General features: G+C 48.1%; 1 protein-coding gene across 10 annotated transcripts in view; it reads left to right on the forward strand.

The window, feature by feature from the left end:
- TLN2 (talin 2) overlaps window positions 1–15,655 on the forward strand; it is a 424,186-nt gene that overhangs the window by 330,304 nt on the left and 78,227 nt on the right. For all 10 annotated transcript variants that reach the window (XM_046008087.1, XM_046008086.1, XM_046008085.1 and 7 more), the window contains 5 exons: window positions 5,198–5,338; window positions 5,787–5,968; window positions 7,046–7,178; window positions 9,830–9,931; window positions 14,983–15,153. In XM_046008087.1, the coding sequence (XP_045864043.1) occupies window positions 5,198–5,338; window positions 5,787–5,968; window positions 7,046–7,178; window positions 9,830–9,931; window positions 14,983–15,153 (729 nt within the window). The remainder of the gene's footprint in view (window positions 1–5,197; window positions 5,339–5,786; window positions 5,969–7,045; window positions 7,179–9,829; window positions 9,932–14,982; window positions 15,154–15,655) is intronic.

Raw genomic sequence — 15,655 nt, forward strand, 5'->3', positions numbered from 1 at the left:
GGCAGGGTACCCTTCTGAGGAAGTGACTGCAGTGGCAGGCCTGGAGTTTGATAAAGCCACAAATCCAGTGTGTCCCAAGCAGGGATCACAAGGGGGGGACCAAACAGCAGCTGTGCAGCCGACCTTGTGGGGAAACAGCCCCAGGCAAGGAGCCCAGAACCCCCTTCCAAGCCTCCAAAGGAGTCTGTCATGGAAGGCAGGCTCCCAACTCTGTGGACACCCAGAGAGGAGAAGGCAAAGCCGATGGCGGGGACACGCTTATGTAAGGATGGTCACATTCACTGAGGTAGGACAACCTGCTTTGTCACCAGGCCAGCCCTGGAGTAACGGGACTTCTCCTGCCCTCTCCAGAGGACAGGTTACTACACACATCATTTTCCTCACATGTCATTTTCCTCACACTTTCCTCAGAACCTTGTGGAGAAATCAGTCCTCAGGCCAGGCCAGGTGGAAGCAAAGGGGAGAACTCGCAGCCCAGCAGCCGCTGGAAGCTGGTGGGGGAGAGCGCAGGCCCGTTAGCCCCGTCAGCACTTCCTTACCGCTTCAACAAAGAGCCTTGAAAAAGTAAAGCCTGCCTATTTGAAGACAATAATAAGACAGGTTGGAAATAAATTAAAGCCAGCGAGCAGGTGCCCCTGGGATGCTGGTGGCAGCTTGCCTTAATTACCGCCAAAGTGCATAGTATTCGAAATGAATGAAGCTCGCATTTTTAACTGTACAAACGTATAAAACCTGTTCCAAGGTTCCGGGGCGTGTTACTCCTCCGGTTTACCCAACCACCCTGTGCTTGTCACCCCCACTGTGCACTCAGGACACCAGGTGCTAGCCGGTTAAGTAGCTTTCCCAAGGCACCCCAGCCAGCAAGTGAGTGGCCGGTGGGAATTCAAACCCAGATCCCAGAGCCCCTTTGCAGTCTCGATTCCTCCTCTCACCCAGGCGTGGTGTTCGAATCCAGACTAACCCAGAAGAAACACCTGGGTCTGTTCACTTGCCTGCACGTTGGGGGAGGCGGGGATGAAAGACAGCGGCCGCGGAAGGGAGTGACATCGTTGGTGCTTGCTGTATCATTAGCTGACTTCAGACTTGGCCATTTTCTGATCGTTAGGAAACAGACTATATTTAGATGGACCAGGGGAGGAAGAAAAGGAAGGAAAACTGTTCTATAGAAATTCCTGGAAACCTTTCTTTTGTGCCTCCTCCTGCTCTAAGTCCTGACCTGTCTCTCTCTGCTAAGATCTCCTCTTCTTTTCAGATTCTCCTCATTGTGTCAAACCCTCTTTGCAATTCCCAGCGGCAAATGAGCTCTAGTGATGGCCTGAAAGATAGGCCTGTGCGGGAACATCAGAGGAGGGGTGCAGGGTAACTGTTAGGTGGGGAAGATGAAGGCCTCATCTCTGTGAGCTCCCTGGGAGCCAGCAGCAATGCCTGAGGAACAGAAATGAGCCCATTGCCCCTCGACTGGCTGAAATGTTTTTCTATTTGCACCGGCTGACAGGGTTCACCGGGGACAACGAGCCTTGTTTATAATCTACTAATAGGAAAATGGTACTGGTCCTTTCCCTGTAGTTCACCATCCCATCTACTGAAGAGATTTCCTGTTATAAGGAATGGTTATGAATCCTATCATATCATATCAGGGAACAGACCTTCACACGGGTTACCAGCACCATTAGAATATGTGTACCTAAAAATCTTTAACCTCTACTGATGGTGTTCTTTAAAATCCCAAAGCTTCGCTCAGCAGGAGTAAATACCCGCACCTTCCTCCCACCCAGAATGTTCTAAACTCCAGCCACGTGGGAAGCACACAGACCCCTACCCACGGTTGCCCGTGGGTCACCCCACACAGGGTCGCCGGCTTTTCTTGCTTCAGTCGGCTCATTACCTAGTCTTGAGTCACATGAGTGGAGTACAGTACTATTTCCCATGTGCACTTGCTTAGGTAGGTGCCAGGTAGAAGTTGTACAACAGCTTTTGTGTCTCTGAGAAGTGGAAGGATGGCCTTGCCGCTCTCCACAGAGGTGAAGCTCAGATTTGGGGATGGAGCATACCCAGTGTGTACCAGATACCAGATCAGAGCTCAGTAGCTGATTTTGACTTGACTGTTAAGTATGTCTTCTTGGTCATCCTTAGGTTTGGATTGGTAAAGGAGGTTTTTTTTCCAGAAGAAAAAGAAAGTGGAAAAGTTCTTGGGTTTCTCTTACACTGATTCTCACTGCCTTTTTCTAAGGTCAGGAGAGAAGGGAGCCAGGGGTCTTGGATTGTGGCTTGAGGCATGAGCTTGGATAGCACGCCACTTTCTGGATGTTGGTTTTATCATCGAGAACATTGGGGATTTGGAACTAAGGTCCCAAATCTTTAAGGTCTTAAGGTCCCTTCCAACTCCCCAAAGTCTGTGGATCTGATTGTGGTACCCATGCAGAAATTGTTTCTCCTAGATTCCTGTGAGATTTTGCTAAGGGAACATTCAAAGGAGTTGGCCCAGGGGTCCAGAGGATCCTTGTCCTAACGGGCCCCAGGCATTTGGCTAAGTGAATTTACCCCTCCATTGTTGCAGCTGCTATGTTAGACATGCTGTGACAGGGAATGTCTACATGAAAACTCCCATGTCGACCTAAAATGTCACCAGTGAGCAGATTGGCATATTCAGTTTAACCTGGGTGGCTCGGCCATCCCCAGAGCAGAAGCAGCTTTCAGAGACGACATAGTATCTCCATAAACCATCCTTTCTGATGCTAAGTGCTACCTCTAGTGGAAATAGCTTTTCCTTTTTTGAAAATGAACAAAAGTGGTTGCTGTAGCTCGGTGTTCTGTTCCATGTTATTCAAGATGCTGTGCCAGGAATAGCCGTGCGCTGCGGGGATACATGGCTTTAGTGCCCAGGCTCAAAAATATATATCCTTTCTTCAACTATTGGCACAGTTCATGAAACGGCACAATTGGAAAACCGTTCCTTGGGATTTACCTCGGCTAACCCTCTTTTCATTTTGAAGAAGTTCAAGTAAAGGTTGGTGGCTCAACCAGATGCCTGCCTTCCTAAGAGGCTGAGGGGGTTGTAGAAGGTAGAAAAGGCGATGGGAAGAGTCTGGAGAGGTAACAACAGGAGGAAGGAACAGCACAAAGGGGAGGCTTGTCATCTTCCATGGAGCTAGAAGCCACCTCATCCCATCTGAATGGGATGTGATTGGCCACCGGTGCAGCTAGGATTTGAGTTCCTTTGACACTGAAGTCCACCGCTGCCGTCTTCCTGCCGTGCTGGTTTGCCTGTGCTGGGGCCACCCCTGTTGGGTTCCTGCTGGGTAGCACCCACCCTGTCTCCCAGAGTATTCCCAGATTGCTCTGAAGCCTGGTGGGGCCTGACCTCAAGGAGTCAATGACCTTGATGGTGCAGCAAGATTTGACGAAAAGACGCAGTGCGGGTCTCAGGTGCTAACTTCACATTTATTAAGCGCATGAATGGCAGTTAGAATGGAGGCCCTACATGTGAGCAAGAAGAGCATGTAGGGTTGCCATTGGGTCGAAAGAATGGCAGAATCAGTGAGGTTAGAGGAGAGGTCAGTGTCTACAGTTGAGCAGAGGCAAGCCATGCGTGGTATTAGTGAAGATGGGAAATGAGCCAGGCTCATGGGAATTCCTCTGAAAAATATTAGTGTGGTGGGATGTGTAATTATTGTCCCGAGCTGCCAAAGCTTGATCGGAATGTAGTTGTTATTCAGAAATAGCTTTTAAAGCCTATGTGCCTGCCTACTCTTGCCTTCCTGAAAAATAGAAACGCTTTCATCTCCGATCTGGTTTGTTTCAGAATGCTGGGGCCTCTGGTCTTTTGCTCACTAATTGTCTAAATTGGCTTTTACATATTGCTCATAACAGTTGAATTAAAAGTTCAGTTGGTCATTTAGCAGGAAAATTTATATTCTTCTACAGATATAACTGCCTTCTCGAATGTAGCCCTTTGCTGGGAGGAAGGGATGCTATATTTGTGTCACAGGCTGTAGGTTCTAACAGTCTTGTTCTTCAGGAGGTGGGGTCTGGAGTTGGGGAACCTCAGGTCCAAGTGTTAGCCCCCTGCTAGGCAGCCTTTCATGAACCTCAGGCTGTGTTCCTGGATTCTCCTTGTCTAGGTCATTAATCAATAATCCGACTGATCACTCAATGCCATTGTGTTACTTTGCTACTATTTATTTAAAAAGGTATTGAAAAACAAGATGGATAGACAAAAACACACATCATATGTGTAGATCTCAGTAAACTAAAGTTGAATACACCTAGGTAACTATAGCCAGATCAAGAAATAGAACATGGGGGCGCGCCTGGGTGGCTCAGTGGGTTAAAGCCTCTGCCTTCGGCTCAGGTCATGATCCCAGGGTCCTGGGATCGAGCCCCTCATCGGACTCTCTGCTCAGCGGGGAGCCTGCTTCCCTTCCTCTCTCTCTCTGCCTGCCTCTCTGCCTACTTGTGATCTCTGTCAAATAAATAAAATCTTTAAAAAAAAAAAAAAGAAAGAAAGAAAGAAATAGAACATGACCGGCCCCCGGAAGCCTCCTTTGGGCCCCTTAGTCTTACCTGCTCTGAAGGGTGACCTGACTGCTAACATATTAAATTAGTTTCACCTCTTTCTGGACTTGGTGTAAATGGAATCCTACATTAGTTACATTTTTATGTCTGGCTTCTGTAAATACTATGTTTTTGAGATTTGTCCATATTGTTGGGGTTCGTTCTAGTCCATTCCTTCCCATTGGATTCCACTTTGTTCATTTCAAAATGGCAGATTCAGAAGCCCCACCTCTGCTCTTCATTCAGGGGTATCCAGTAAAAGTTAGAAAAAGTTGAAAGTTCTATGCAATGTAAAATATTTTTATAATTTGGGAGGGAATAGACTTAAAGTGAAAATGGAGGAGAAGAGCCCACATTGGGGAAGAAAATGGTTCAGCTGCAAGGTCATGTGAGTGGGAAGTCAGTGGACTTTGAGGTCAGCTGCCCTGGGAGCCACATATTAAACTTGATTTCTTATGCTTGCTAACTGAGTCACTCTGCTAGATGGCTTGATCTCTCCCATTAGTTCTTATTTTTTTAATGAATTCACCAAACACTTTCAGTATTCCCATAAAACCACGTTCTTCCAGTAGGGGATGACTATGGTGGCCAGGAGTGGTTTGTGTATCTGCATGGATCATGTCTCCATGTTTCCTCCCACCAGGCCCTGGATGGGGATTTCTCCGAAGACAACCGCAATAAGTGTCGCATTGCCACCGCACCCTTGATTGAAGCTGTGGAGAACCTGACAGCATTCGCCTCTAACCCTGAGTTTGTCAGCATTCCTGCCCAGATCAGCTCCGAGGTAGGGAGTCTTAGCAGCAAAGTTAATATGGGGGTCTTTGGCTAGTCTGTGGGGCACCGAATGAGCATGATCAGTTAAGAACTCCAAAGGCTCTGTCTTATAGGGCGTTATTGTTGCCGATGATGCACAGAGTTCATGAAACTCAAGGTATGCATGTCTCTTAAGTGATAATGCCTTAGCTTTATGTGTTGAGAACAAGCTCTGTGTCCAGGTTTGGGGCTGATTCTTTCTTGGTATGTGCCGTATTCACAAATGATATTTAAGAGAGAACGTGGACTCAAGTGCTCGCTCTCCAGGCTGTGTGAACCAGCTTCCATGGTTTCCTCACCCTGAATCTCTTTCCGAAGAACACAGGGAGTGATTGGCTAAAGAACAGGACCTTCCAGAGCCCAACTGATTCATGTAATCTGGGCATTCCGCCCTTGCCCCTTCTGCTGTCTGCTCCCAGGGCTCCCAGGCACAGGAACCGATCCTGGTCTCAGCCAAGACCATGCTGGAGAGTTCGTCGTACCTGATTCGCACTGCGCGCTCCCTGGCCATCAACCCCAAAGACCCGCCCACCTGGTCTGTGCTAGCTGGACACTCCCACACCGTGTCTGACTCTATCAAGAGTCTCATCACTTCCATCAGGTCAGTTTCTCCTCCAGAAATTGCTAGGCGCCTGCACTGGAAGAGGGCAGAAGGAGGATAAGCCCAACAGGACTTTGATTTAACAGCAAGGTAGCTGATCATTATTATCCTCTTCTTGTTTGGCTCTTTGGCACAACAGTAGCTAACTTAAACACTCACTCTATGTCAGAAACTTTTCCAAACGGTGCACCTGTGTTACCTTATTTCTTTATCACAACAACCTTGTGACGTGCATGGCTGTACATGGCTGCCATTTTACTGATGAGAGAATTCAGGCAGAAAGGACTTGGGGAGTATTCCCGTGGGCATCCCCTGACCCAACAGGCCTAATACCAGTCCTAACCATTGTACTACACTGTCTATACCTAGGAGCTTAGGCAGGGAACCCCACTGTTTAATTAGCAGGATTTGAAGTTACCTTATTTTGCTAATAAGGCAAAAAGAATATTCTAGGTCCCACAGTATCTCTTGAGCATCTCTGAACTTCTTGACGATGGTATGAACCTAAAAAATCCCCAGAGTTGGTGTAACATCTCTGAAGTTGACCAACGTTAATACCCCACAGCATGGAATGCATTCTTTTCCTGAGATATACTTAGCTTTCTGATTGCTTTTGAGAGTCAGCAGCACTGTTCTCTTACCTAATGCCTTATAAAGGGAAATCCACTAAATATCTTAACTCCTACTTTAGGACTTTGTGAGTAGTATGCCATGTGGAGAGTACAGTATGTTTGCCCTAGAAATAGCCCTGACCTGTTAAAAAAATAAAAATTATAAGGGTCCTATACTTAAGCCAGTGACATCTAAAGAGCTTGATCAGCAGGTGCCTATCATCAGCCGGAAATGAGGAACAGCATCATATACTTCCCACTAGAAATACAGTTAACAGGAGCTTTAAATGAAAAAACGCATGGGCTCTGCAGAGGGATGTTCCCAAGCAAGAGTCTGAGATCCACCCCTGAAATGCAGCAATCAAACGTGGTAGAAAGTAGACAGGGGCCCCCAGCCCACCTTGCTGCAGCAAGCTGTGGGACTTGAACCCTGAGGAATCTCTTTGAGCTGCCCTGTTCCTTCCAGGGACAAGGCGCCTGGACAGAGAGAGTGTGACTACTCCATCGACGGCATCAACTGCTGCATCCGGGACATTGAGCAGGCCTCACTGGCAGCTGTCAGCCAGAGCTTGGCCACAAGGGATGACATCTCTGTTGAGGTAGGCCAGGGCTCTGTGGCCAGGTCAGGGGTCTCTGGAAGTGCTCAGCGACATCAGCACCGGGCCCCAGGGGGTGGGGAATGGGACTGCAGTGCATTTTTGATGTTGGCATTTTGTCACCGAAGCACCTTCTCCTGGTACCCACCTGGGAAGTGTTTGGAGGGAGTAAGGCACATGTGAGTAGAGAATGAGGGTTTGGTGAAGGAACACATGCGCTGCTGGTGTGGAAATAATGAGAGGAATGATCAACGTCAGATGAGAGCGGGTCAGTAAAACGTGGTTACCGTGCTCAGTTTCACACATCGGTAGAGCAGGGCAAGGCGTGTAAATGTTGACTGTTTCCCTGTCACGTTTTATCAGTGCATTTTTTGACCATGGGGCGTATTTAGCATTAAGCTCTACCCGTCTGGTCCATTCAGAGATAAAGGGTTCTGCACTAAGTTACCCAGTGTCCAGTGTTGCGAACCCTTTGCATTCTATTTTTAATTCAGAGCCATGGCCCTTTCTTGCCGATTTTTTCTATTAAACCTGTCCAAAGGCCCTTGACTCAAACTTCCTCCCTCTGTCAGAAGTGCCTGACACTCAGGAGGTGCTTAATAAATATGGATGGTCTGTTTACTGACATGTCCCCTACCGCCCCCGAACTCATCAGCGGTGAACTCTGCCCGCTGATTCTAAGCAGTGGGCCCAGAGATGGTCTTGCTCATTTTTATTAATAGAGCTGTCGATTTTACTCCCGCTCGGCCCCTCTCTCCCACTGTCGAGAAAAGAAAGAAGAAATATCCTCCTCCTTGGCAGACTGTTAAGAGTTTTTGTCACCCTTCTATTAAAGGAGGGCCCTGCATGCAGAGCAGTGCGCCCGTCCTAAGTGCCCGGCTTGATGAATTATTATCCAGGAGGCACAGCCTTTGCTTATCACCCAGATTAAGAGACAAAGGTGACTGGCACCTCGGAACAGCCCCCTCGGGCCCCCACCCTTCAACCACCCATTCCAAAGCATATCGTCTGTCTTCCCCTCCTCCCTAGGAAGAAAAGCCCTCCCTGAACTGTGCGTTCTCCCTACTAAACCACACTTATTTTAATAAGATAATGGTGCTGAGATATTCTTACATTGTTTTTAGGGTTTAGGGGAGGTTTTTTGGTGGTTTTGTTTTGTTTTTTTGAGAGAGCAGGAGGAGGAGCAGAGGGAGAGGGAGAAGCAGGCTCCCCGCCGAGCAGGGAGCCCGATGTGGGGCTTGATCCCAGGACCCCGGGATCATGACATAAGCTGAGGGCAGACGCTTAACCGACTGAGCCCCCCAGGCACCCCTATTCTTGCATTCTTGACTATAATCCCATGACAAGCAGAAAGATGATAGTGAACTAAATAAGATCCTTAGAAGTTTGGGTGTTTCTCTCCACCTTCCTCCATCTTTCTATCTCTGTCTCTCTTTTTCCTTTGTATCTCTAGGTCTTTGTTTTCCATGTGGCATGTTAGATTGCCCCTCTCATTAACTAACCTCTGCCCGGAGCCGCCAGCCTTGTTCAAAGGGAAAGCAGCACAGCACGGGCCAGAGTCTGATTTCTGACAAGCTGAGCATTGTCGCTTTGTCAGAAATTACCCCGTTGCATGCTGGCATGGGAGGACCTAAAATGTCCAGTGTTGTGATCTGTGAACCCTGAATCCATCAAGCAGATTTCCTAGGAAGAGCCGTACAAAGGATCTCATCTGTCCTGCTACCAGCTACTAATGTGCTCCTGGAAATGCCCCTATCTCCCTCATATTCCAGCATCATCCAGATGCTTGGCCTCATCTCTCCGCAGCACAAGTTCTGTTCTGTTCTCTCAGACCTGAGAAGAAATAGCTTGGGGTGCGATTTTTGACGTTTGCACCCACATCACCAAATACAGTGCTCTTAGAGCCTGAGCTGAGCTCAGGGTAACTCACCTGGCATTGCCAGTATGCTGTCTGGGAAATGGTCCTGCTTTCAGAGAGCTGATCTCATTACCCTATGACCCTTTTCTCCCCTCCCCTCCCCTCTCTCGTCTCCTCCCTGAAGGGATTCTTAGTTCTGAGGACACAGCCACCTGGATGTTCCCCCAGACGTTCGCTCTCCCCATTCAAACAAAGTTGTCTTCCCTTCTTGAAAGGGAAATGTTCCTTATTTCCAGTAGTTACGTGGAATAACTCCAAGTAAGGATACCAGCAGCATCACATAACAATGTGTTTGGTGTGAGTGAGGAGCCAGTAGGAAGACTTTTCTCTGGGCCTGCCTTGTGTCACTAACTAGAAGTGTGGGGGCTCCAGTCCAGGGGAGCTGAGGGTCCCTGGGAAGGGCGAGGAGGAGTGGTGGCTACATGGTTCACCCAAGAGAGATTTTCAGTAGATAATAGATACAGTGAAATAGTATCATACAGATACTAGATACATATCTATATATGTATACAGATACAGATATACATATATGTATGTATATATGTATACAGATATGTATATAGATACAGATAATAGATACTATGAAATAGTAGATTTCATAGATACAGTGGATGTCTTGGTGCCCATTTTGCATGGCCCCCCTTTGTCCTTCTCATGGGCCTTTTTATTTTTTAATCATTAAGTCTACAAGGTGAATTGCAGTAGGGTGAATTTGATAGCTCTCTCTCCTTATCAGGCCCTGCAGGAGCAGCTAACTTCTGTGGTCCAGGAAATCGGGCACCTCATCGATCCCATCGCCACAGCGGCGCGGGGAGAAGCAGCTCAGCTGGGACATAAGGTAATGTCCCCTGGGGGGACACCCTGCTGAGGGTGTGCGTGAGTGATGAGGGGGTGGGGGGCGTGGGCTTGGTCACTGGCCACCTCAGGATCTCCTTTCGCCTAGAGTCCAAACAGAAGCTGGAGTGACAGCTTTCGGGCAATGGCCAGACTTTCCAGCCAACAACACATTTACAGGCATCTGCGTCTCTTGACCTTTACTGGATGAGGCAGAAACGAACGTTGACGTTGCTAGCCTGCCGTCTGCCGTCTTTTATCTCTGGCTGGCTGGCCTCATTCTCGCGTGTTTAGGGGTACATTTTTCTTCCATGGCTTCTAATAGTGCCTGTTTGCACATACGAGGGAGCAGAGCAAACTTGGAAACTTCGCTCCAGCCCACTCCAGAGGAGCCCCTCCACTGAGAGCTCATACCCACGTCGGCCAAGTACTGACTAATGTTTTGTCTGTTTGGGGTTCATTTAGCAAATCCTTCAAGGGTCGTTGCCTTGTCCAGCAGCCTGTGCCTCAGCAGAGAGAGATTTCTAACAGCCTCCAGGGTTTCCTGGTTTTATCAGTGTGGACATCAGTATCGATGGGCCTATCCAGAAGACCCAGTAGCCAAAATCTTTTCAGCAGGTATTGATTTTAGAAAATCAGCTTTCTTGCTTCTTCACATTGTGGAACATCTGAAGGGCCTCCTAAGCTTCCTGTTGGTCCTAAGGAGGGGTTTTTGAGATTTACAATGTGGCAAAGTGTGGCAAATTTCATTTCTCCGCCGAACTGCTTTTTGGTGAGAAGACGGCTTGTCCGCCTGTGTGAGGTGGTTTGGAGGGTCGGGGGGCTGGCCTGGGGGCCGGGGCTCCGCTGGCCGGTGGGCTGGAGTCATGCCCACGTGCCTGCTGCGGGGCACTGAGCCTTACAGAGTAGCCAGATTTCATTTCGTCAGTTACTTTTGATTCCAGTAGGAATTTTGTAAGAAACCGTATCTAGATTTCTAGGGCAACGATCCTTGTCCCTGACCATATGGTGTTAGCATGGAAGATTAATTCCTATGTCAGTGGGTGGCGTCAAAAGAAAAATAATATATTTGTTTCGCTTGAATTGCAAACTTACTCTTGGCCCTTTGGCTAAACTCGTCTCACTTTCTGAAAGAGAGTTCTGGATGAAGGAGGCCTCTGGGCCTCTATCCAGGAGAGTCCCGGATGGAGAATTGATCCCTGCCTGGTTCCGGTTCTTCATGACGACACTCCGGTGGGGTCCCAGGTCGGCTTCAGATCACTTGCGTGATACTTGCAAATTCTCAGACCGCAGGTGTTAGTTGCCTAGAGCTGCTGTAACAAATACTACAAACTGGGTGGGCTTAAACCAACAGAAACTTAATCTCTCACAGAAGTCTAAAATCAAGGTCTCGGCAGGGCTGGACTGTTTCTGGAGGCTCTATGGGAGAATCTGTTCTTTGCTTTTCTAGCTTCTGGGGCCTCCGAGTGTTCTTTCACTGTATCATGCCAATTTCTGCCTCTGTGGCCACGTCTTGTGCTCTTCTGTTTGTCTTCCCTTGCTCTGTCTCTTATTAGAATACTTCTTAACAGATGTAGGACCCACCCAAGTAATCCAAGATGATCATTTGGAGATGTTAAATACATCTGCAAAGACCTTTCTTTCCCAGTAAGAGCATACTCACAGGTGCCAGGGATTTGGACACAGACATACCTTTTGGGGGCCACCACTCAACCCTTTCTGCCACCCTAGGCCTGGGGAAACAGCATCATGTACCAACTGCTCAAAATTCTGTGTTCTTTCAACTTCTGTGCTAACCCAGGTAAGGCTAGTTCCTATTCTGTCATGTCTCCAAAACGGAAGTTGTTACAATTTTTTTCTGAGCTCCCGAAGTACAGGAAAAAGAACATCCTTTCAAAAACTTCCGCCCACAATCCATGAAGAATAATGACACCTAGCACTTACTGAGTGCCTACTACATGGCAGGCATTGTGCTAAGTCCTTTAATATATGCTCATTTAATCCTTCTAACAAGTGCTCACTTTGCCAGCACATATAATAATCCTTCTAACAATCTGATGGAGCTTAGTGCTATTATTAATCCCCATTGTATGGAGAAGGAAACGGAACTCGGGTAACAGGAAGCAGATTGCTGAAGCTTTCTCATTAAGGAATTGACACACAGGATTCAGATCCAGCGGCCCTGACCCTGGAGCTCTCTCACCAGCACCTGGCTACGGTGCCTCCGTGAGGGCACCAGCTGGGTTATGTTTAATTAGTCTCAGCAAACAGCAGCCCTTGACATTGTACAGTTGCACTGATGACATATACTTCTAAAACTAAAAAAGTTAACCTTGGGGGCGCCTGGGCGGCTCAGTGGGTTAAAGCCTCTGCCTTCGTCTCCGGTCATGGTCCCAGGGTCCTGGGATCGAGCCCATATCGGGCTCTCTGCTCCATGGGGAGCCTGCTTCCTCCTCTCTCTCTGCCTGCGTCTCTGCCTAGTTGTGATTTCTCTCTGTCAAAAAAAAAAAAGTTAACCTGGGTGGCTCAGTCAGTTAAGCATCGGGCTCTTAATTTCAGTTCAGGTCATGGTCCCAGGGTCATGAGATCGAGCCCTATGTCGGGCTCTGTGCTCAGCGCACAGTCTGTTTGAGATTCTCTCTCTCCTCCTTCCCCTCCACTTGTGTGCACTCTCTTTCTATACAGTTATTATTTAAATCTTTGGGGGATAAAATGAATCTAGAAAATATGTAAGATTTCTAAGGCATTAGACATTTTAACTCCTTTAACACGTGACCCATCCAGAGCCTTGACGCCTGATGATCCATCAGTGCACTGTGGTTCCCTTTGATGGCAATACTAGGGCCCTTGCAGGGGAAGAGGATGAAATCCAAGGCAAATGTGCCGGGCTGATACCTGGAGTTGTGTAGACTGGGTCTTATATGAAGGTGTTTGGCCAAAGCAGAGACTGGGGCCAACATCCCGCGAGTCATGTGCTTCGGTATCAATCATGTCTGCCCCAAGGATACGCAGGCCCTTTAAGATTTATACCAAGCAGGGGCACCTGGGTGGCTCAGCGGGTTAAGCCTCTGCCTTCAGCTCGGGTCATGATCTCAGGGTCCTGGGATCGAGCCCCTGCATGGGGCTCTCTGCTCAGCAGGGAGCCTACCTCCTCCTGTCTCTCTGCCTGCCTCTCTGCCTACTTGTGATCTCTCTCTCTCTCTGTCAAATAAGTAAATAAAATCTTAAAAAAAAAAAAAAAGATTTATACCAGGCACCGTAAAGGCCACCAATAGCCCAATGCAAGTGCTTTGAAACCACCTGTAAGGAACTATAACCGAGGACAAAAGAGTAAATGTATGTTGATTGCTGGCTGATGGTCTGCCTCATTGTTAGCACTAATGAACTTTCATATTTTGGACACCCACCTTGTCCCAGCCACCACCAGCCCCACAAACCCCTGTCCCCTGCTTCGTTTCTGACTCACCGACCGCACTGCTCATGCCACGTGGCCTTCCTGCCCATGGCCCCATCCCGTCCGTTCCTCCTCCGCACCATGGGAAGAAGCATTAAGGGAAATGGCTGGCTAGAGGCTTGAACTTAAATACCCTCGATGGAAATAATTTAGCGATTAGTAATTGGCACACACCGTGGGGAGCAGAATGGAAAAGTGTGATCAGGGTCATTGTGTTTTATCTGAGCGAGACTGATGGTGGTGTCTCGAGCAGGTCCAGAAAAGGTTAAAAGCTGACGTTCTAGATGCTGGGTAGATGGGTATTACTGTAGTATGCTCGGACTTTATTTTAAATACTTCATGGAACCACAAACAAATACCAAACAATAAGCTTCTAAAATCCAATATCACAGCCTTAGCGGAGCTGGGCTGAAAAGGAGAAGTAGCGGGCCGTGGAGCGGAAGGTGGGAGCCCGGGCTGTGGACTAGGACACCTGTTTCCTGTCACGGTTCCACATCGTGGCTGCATGGGGTGGAGAATTTACTTCACCCACCTAAGCCTCAGTTTCTTCGTTTGTATGTACCCTGTAGAATTGCTCTGGGGAACAGATGAAGGGTGGTCAGCCTCTAGCAGAAAGCCTGGAGTGTGGGATGTGCCCAAGACATGTCTGTGACACGTGACCCTGCCTCACCGGTGGGCTCCCCTGAGCACAGAGGCACTGCGGCATCACCTCCTGGGGAGGCCTAGGCGAGAACAGTGGTTAACCAGCTGGACAGACTTTTCTCTTCTCCTAGCGCAAACAGAACATCGAGACCGATGCGAAATCGTGTTTGCTTTTTTTTTTTTTAAGATTTTATTTATTTATTTATTTGTCAGAGAGGAAGAGAGAGAGAGAGCACACAAGCAGGCAGAGAGGCAGGCAGAGGCAGAGAGAGAAGCAGGCTCCCTGCTGAGCAAGAAGCCCAATGCAGGACTCAATCCCAGGACCCTGGGATCATGATCTGAACCAAAGGCAGCAGCTTAATCCACTGAGCCACCCAGGCATCCCTCATGTTTGCTTTTATTGCAAATCCACATTAGGTCGGCATGCTCAGGGTAGAGGGCAGTTGGACTGGCTTATCAAAAGCCTTAGCTCTCAGACTGCTTCTCTTCATAGCCCTGTTCCCCTTCCCCTCCCTGCTCCCCTTCCTTCTGCATCCCTAAGATGCTCATCTTCGGCTCTTTAGAAAGCTTTGCTGTTGATGCAGTCAAAATTTGTAAAATTCTCACACCCAACTCTGGATCACAGAGCAGATTTCTTAATGCTTCTGCCATGATGAGAGACGAGACAAGGAGCTCCCCAGAGGAAGTAAAATGCAAGCAAGAGTTCGTGAATGAGCAAGTACTTTTAAAAGTAAAACTGAGCAATGAGTAAGGTCAGAGGGGCTCATGTATAACACGAGGGCTCTAACTCCTGATAGTGCATTTAATAATAGAAAAAAAACCCAAAGTAAGTTTCAGCACGTCTTCCTCTCCCCGTGCATCATCCCATCCCTGTCTCAGACCCCCCCTCACCACGAGAGGGGCCCCTAAAGGAGATACGTGGATTTATGTGATACATCTGTGGTTTTTTGTCTTGAAAGGTGACGCAGCTGGCCAGCTACTTTGAGCCCCTGATCTTAGCTGCAGTTGGTGTCGCCTCTAAGATTCTGGACCATCAGCAGCAGATGACAGTGCTGGACCAGACCAAGACGCTCGCAGAGTCTGCCCTGCAGATGTTGTACGCGGCCAAGGAAGGTGGAGGAAACCCCAAGGTACAGTTCAGGATCCTGGGACCCACCTAGGGCTGCTGAGAAGCCCTCAGATACTCCTTGGTATTGAGTCCCTCCAAGGACAATACCTCCAGTTCTTGGTTGATAGTATGTGACTTCCCACTCAAAGGTGGGAAATAATCTTTGATTGGCCTTCCGGGGAACCTTGAAGAGGAACCTTAAGAAGTATGCCTAATTAAGCCTTTTTGTTAAGTGATTTTTTTTTTTTTCATGACAGAATATGTAGGCAAGTGTCTTTGGGAATGAAAAACATTGGGTGGTTATTTCAGGAATAAAAATTAATACCTGCCAGGCTCTTGCTTGGTGTTGACACCCAACTTGGGCAAAGCAAAGCTCAGTTGTCTTCCAGCGAATATTATTTCCATTCCTGAGACTCAAGTTCAATGCAAAACATAGGACAAGGTCATTCATGGCATGTGTTTCTCTTGTCTTGGATCAGCAGTTGCCTATGAAAATCTCCCTTACTAGTTCCACCTGGGACATT

Source organism: Meles meles, chromosome 6 (genome assembly GCF_922984935.1).
Source record: "Meles meles chromosome 6, mMelMel3.1 paternal haplotype, whole genome shotgun sequence".
NCBI classification, from domain to species: Eukaryota; Metazoa; Chordata; class Mammalia; order Carnivora; family Mustelidae; genus Meles; species Meles meles.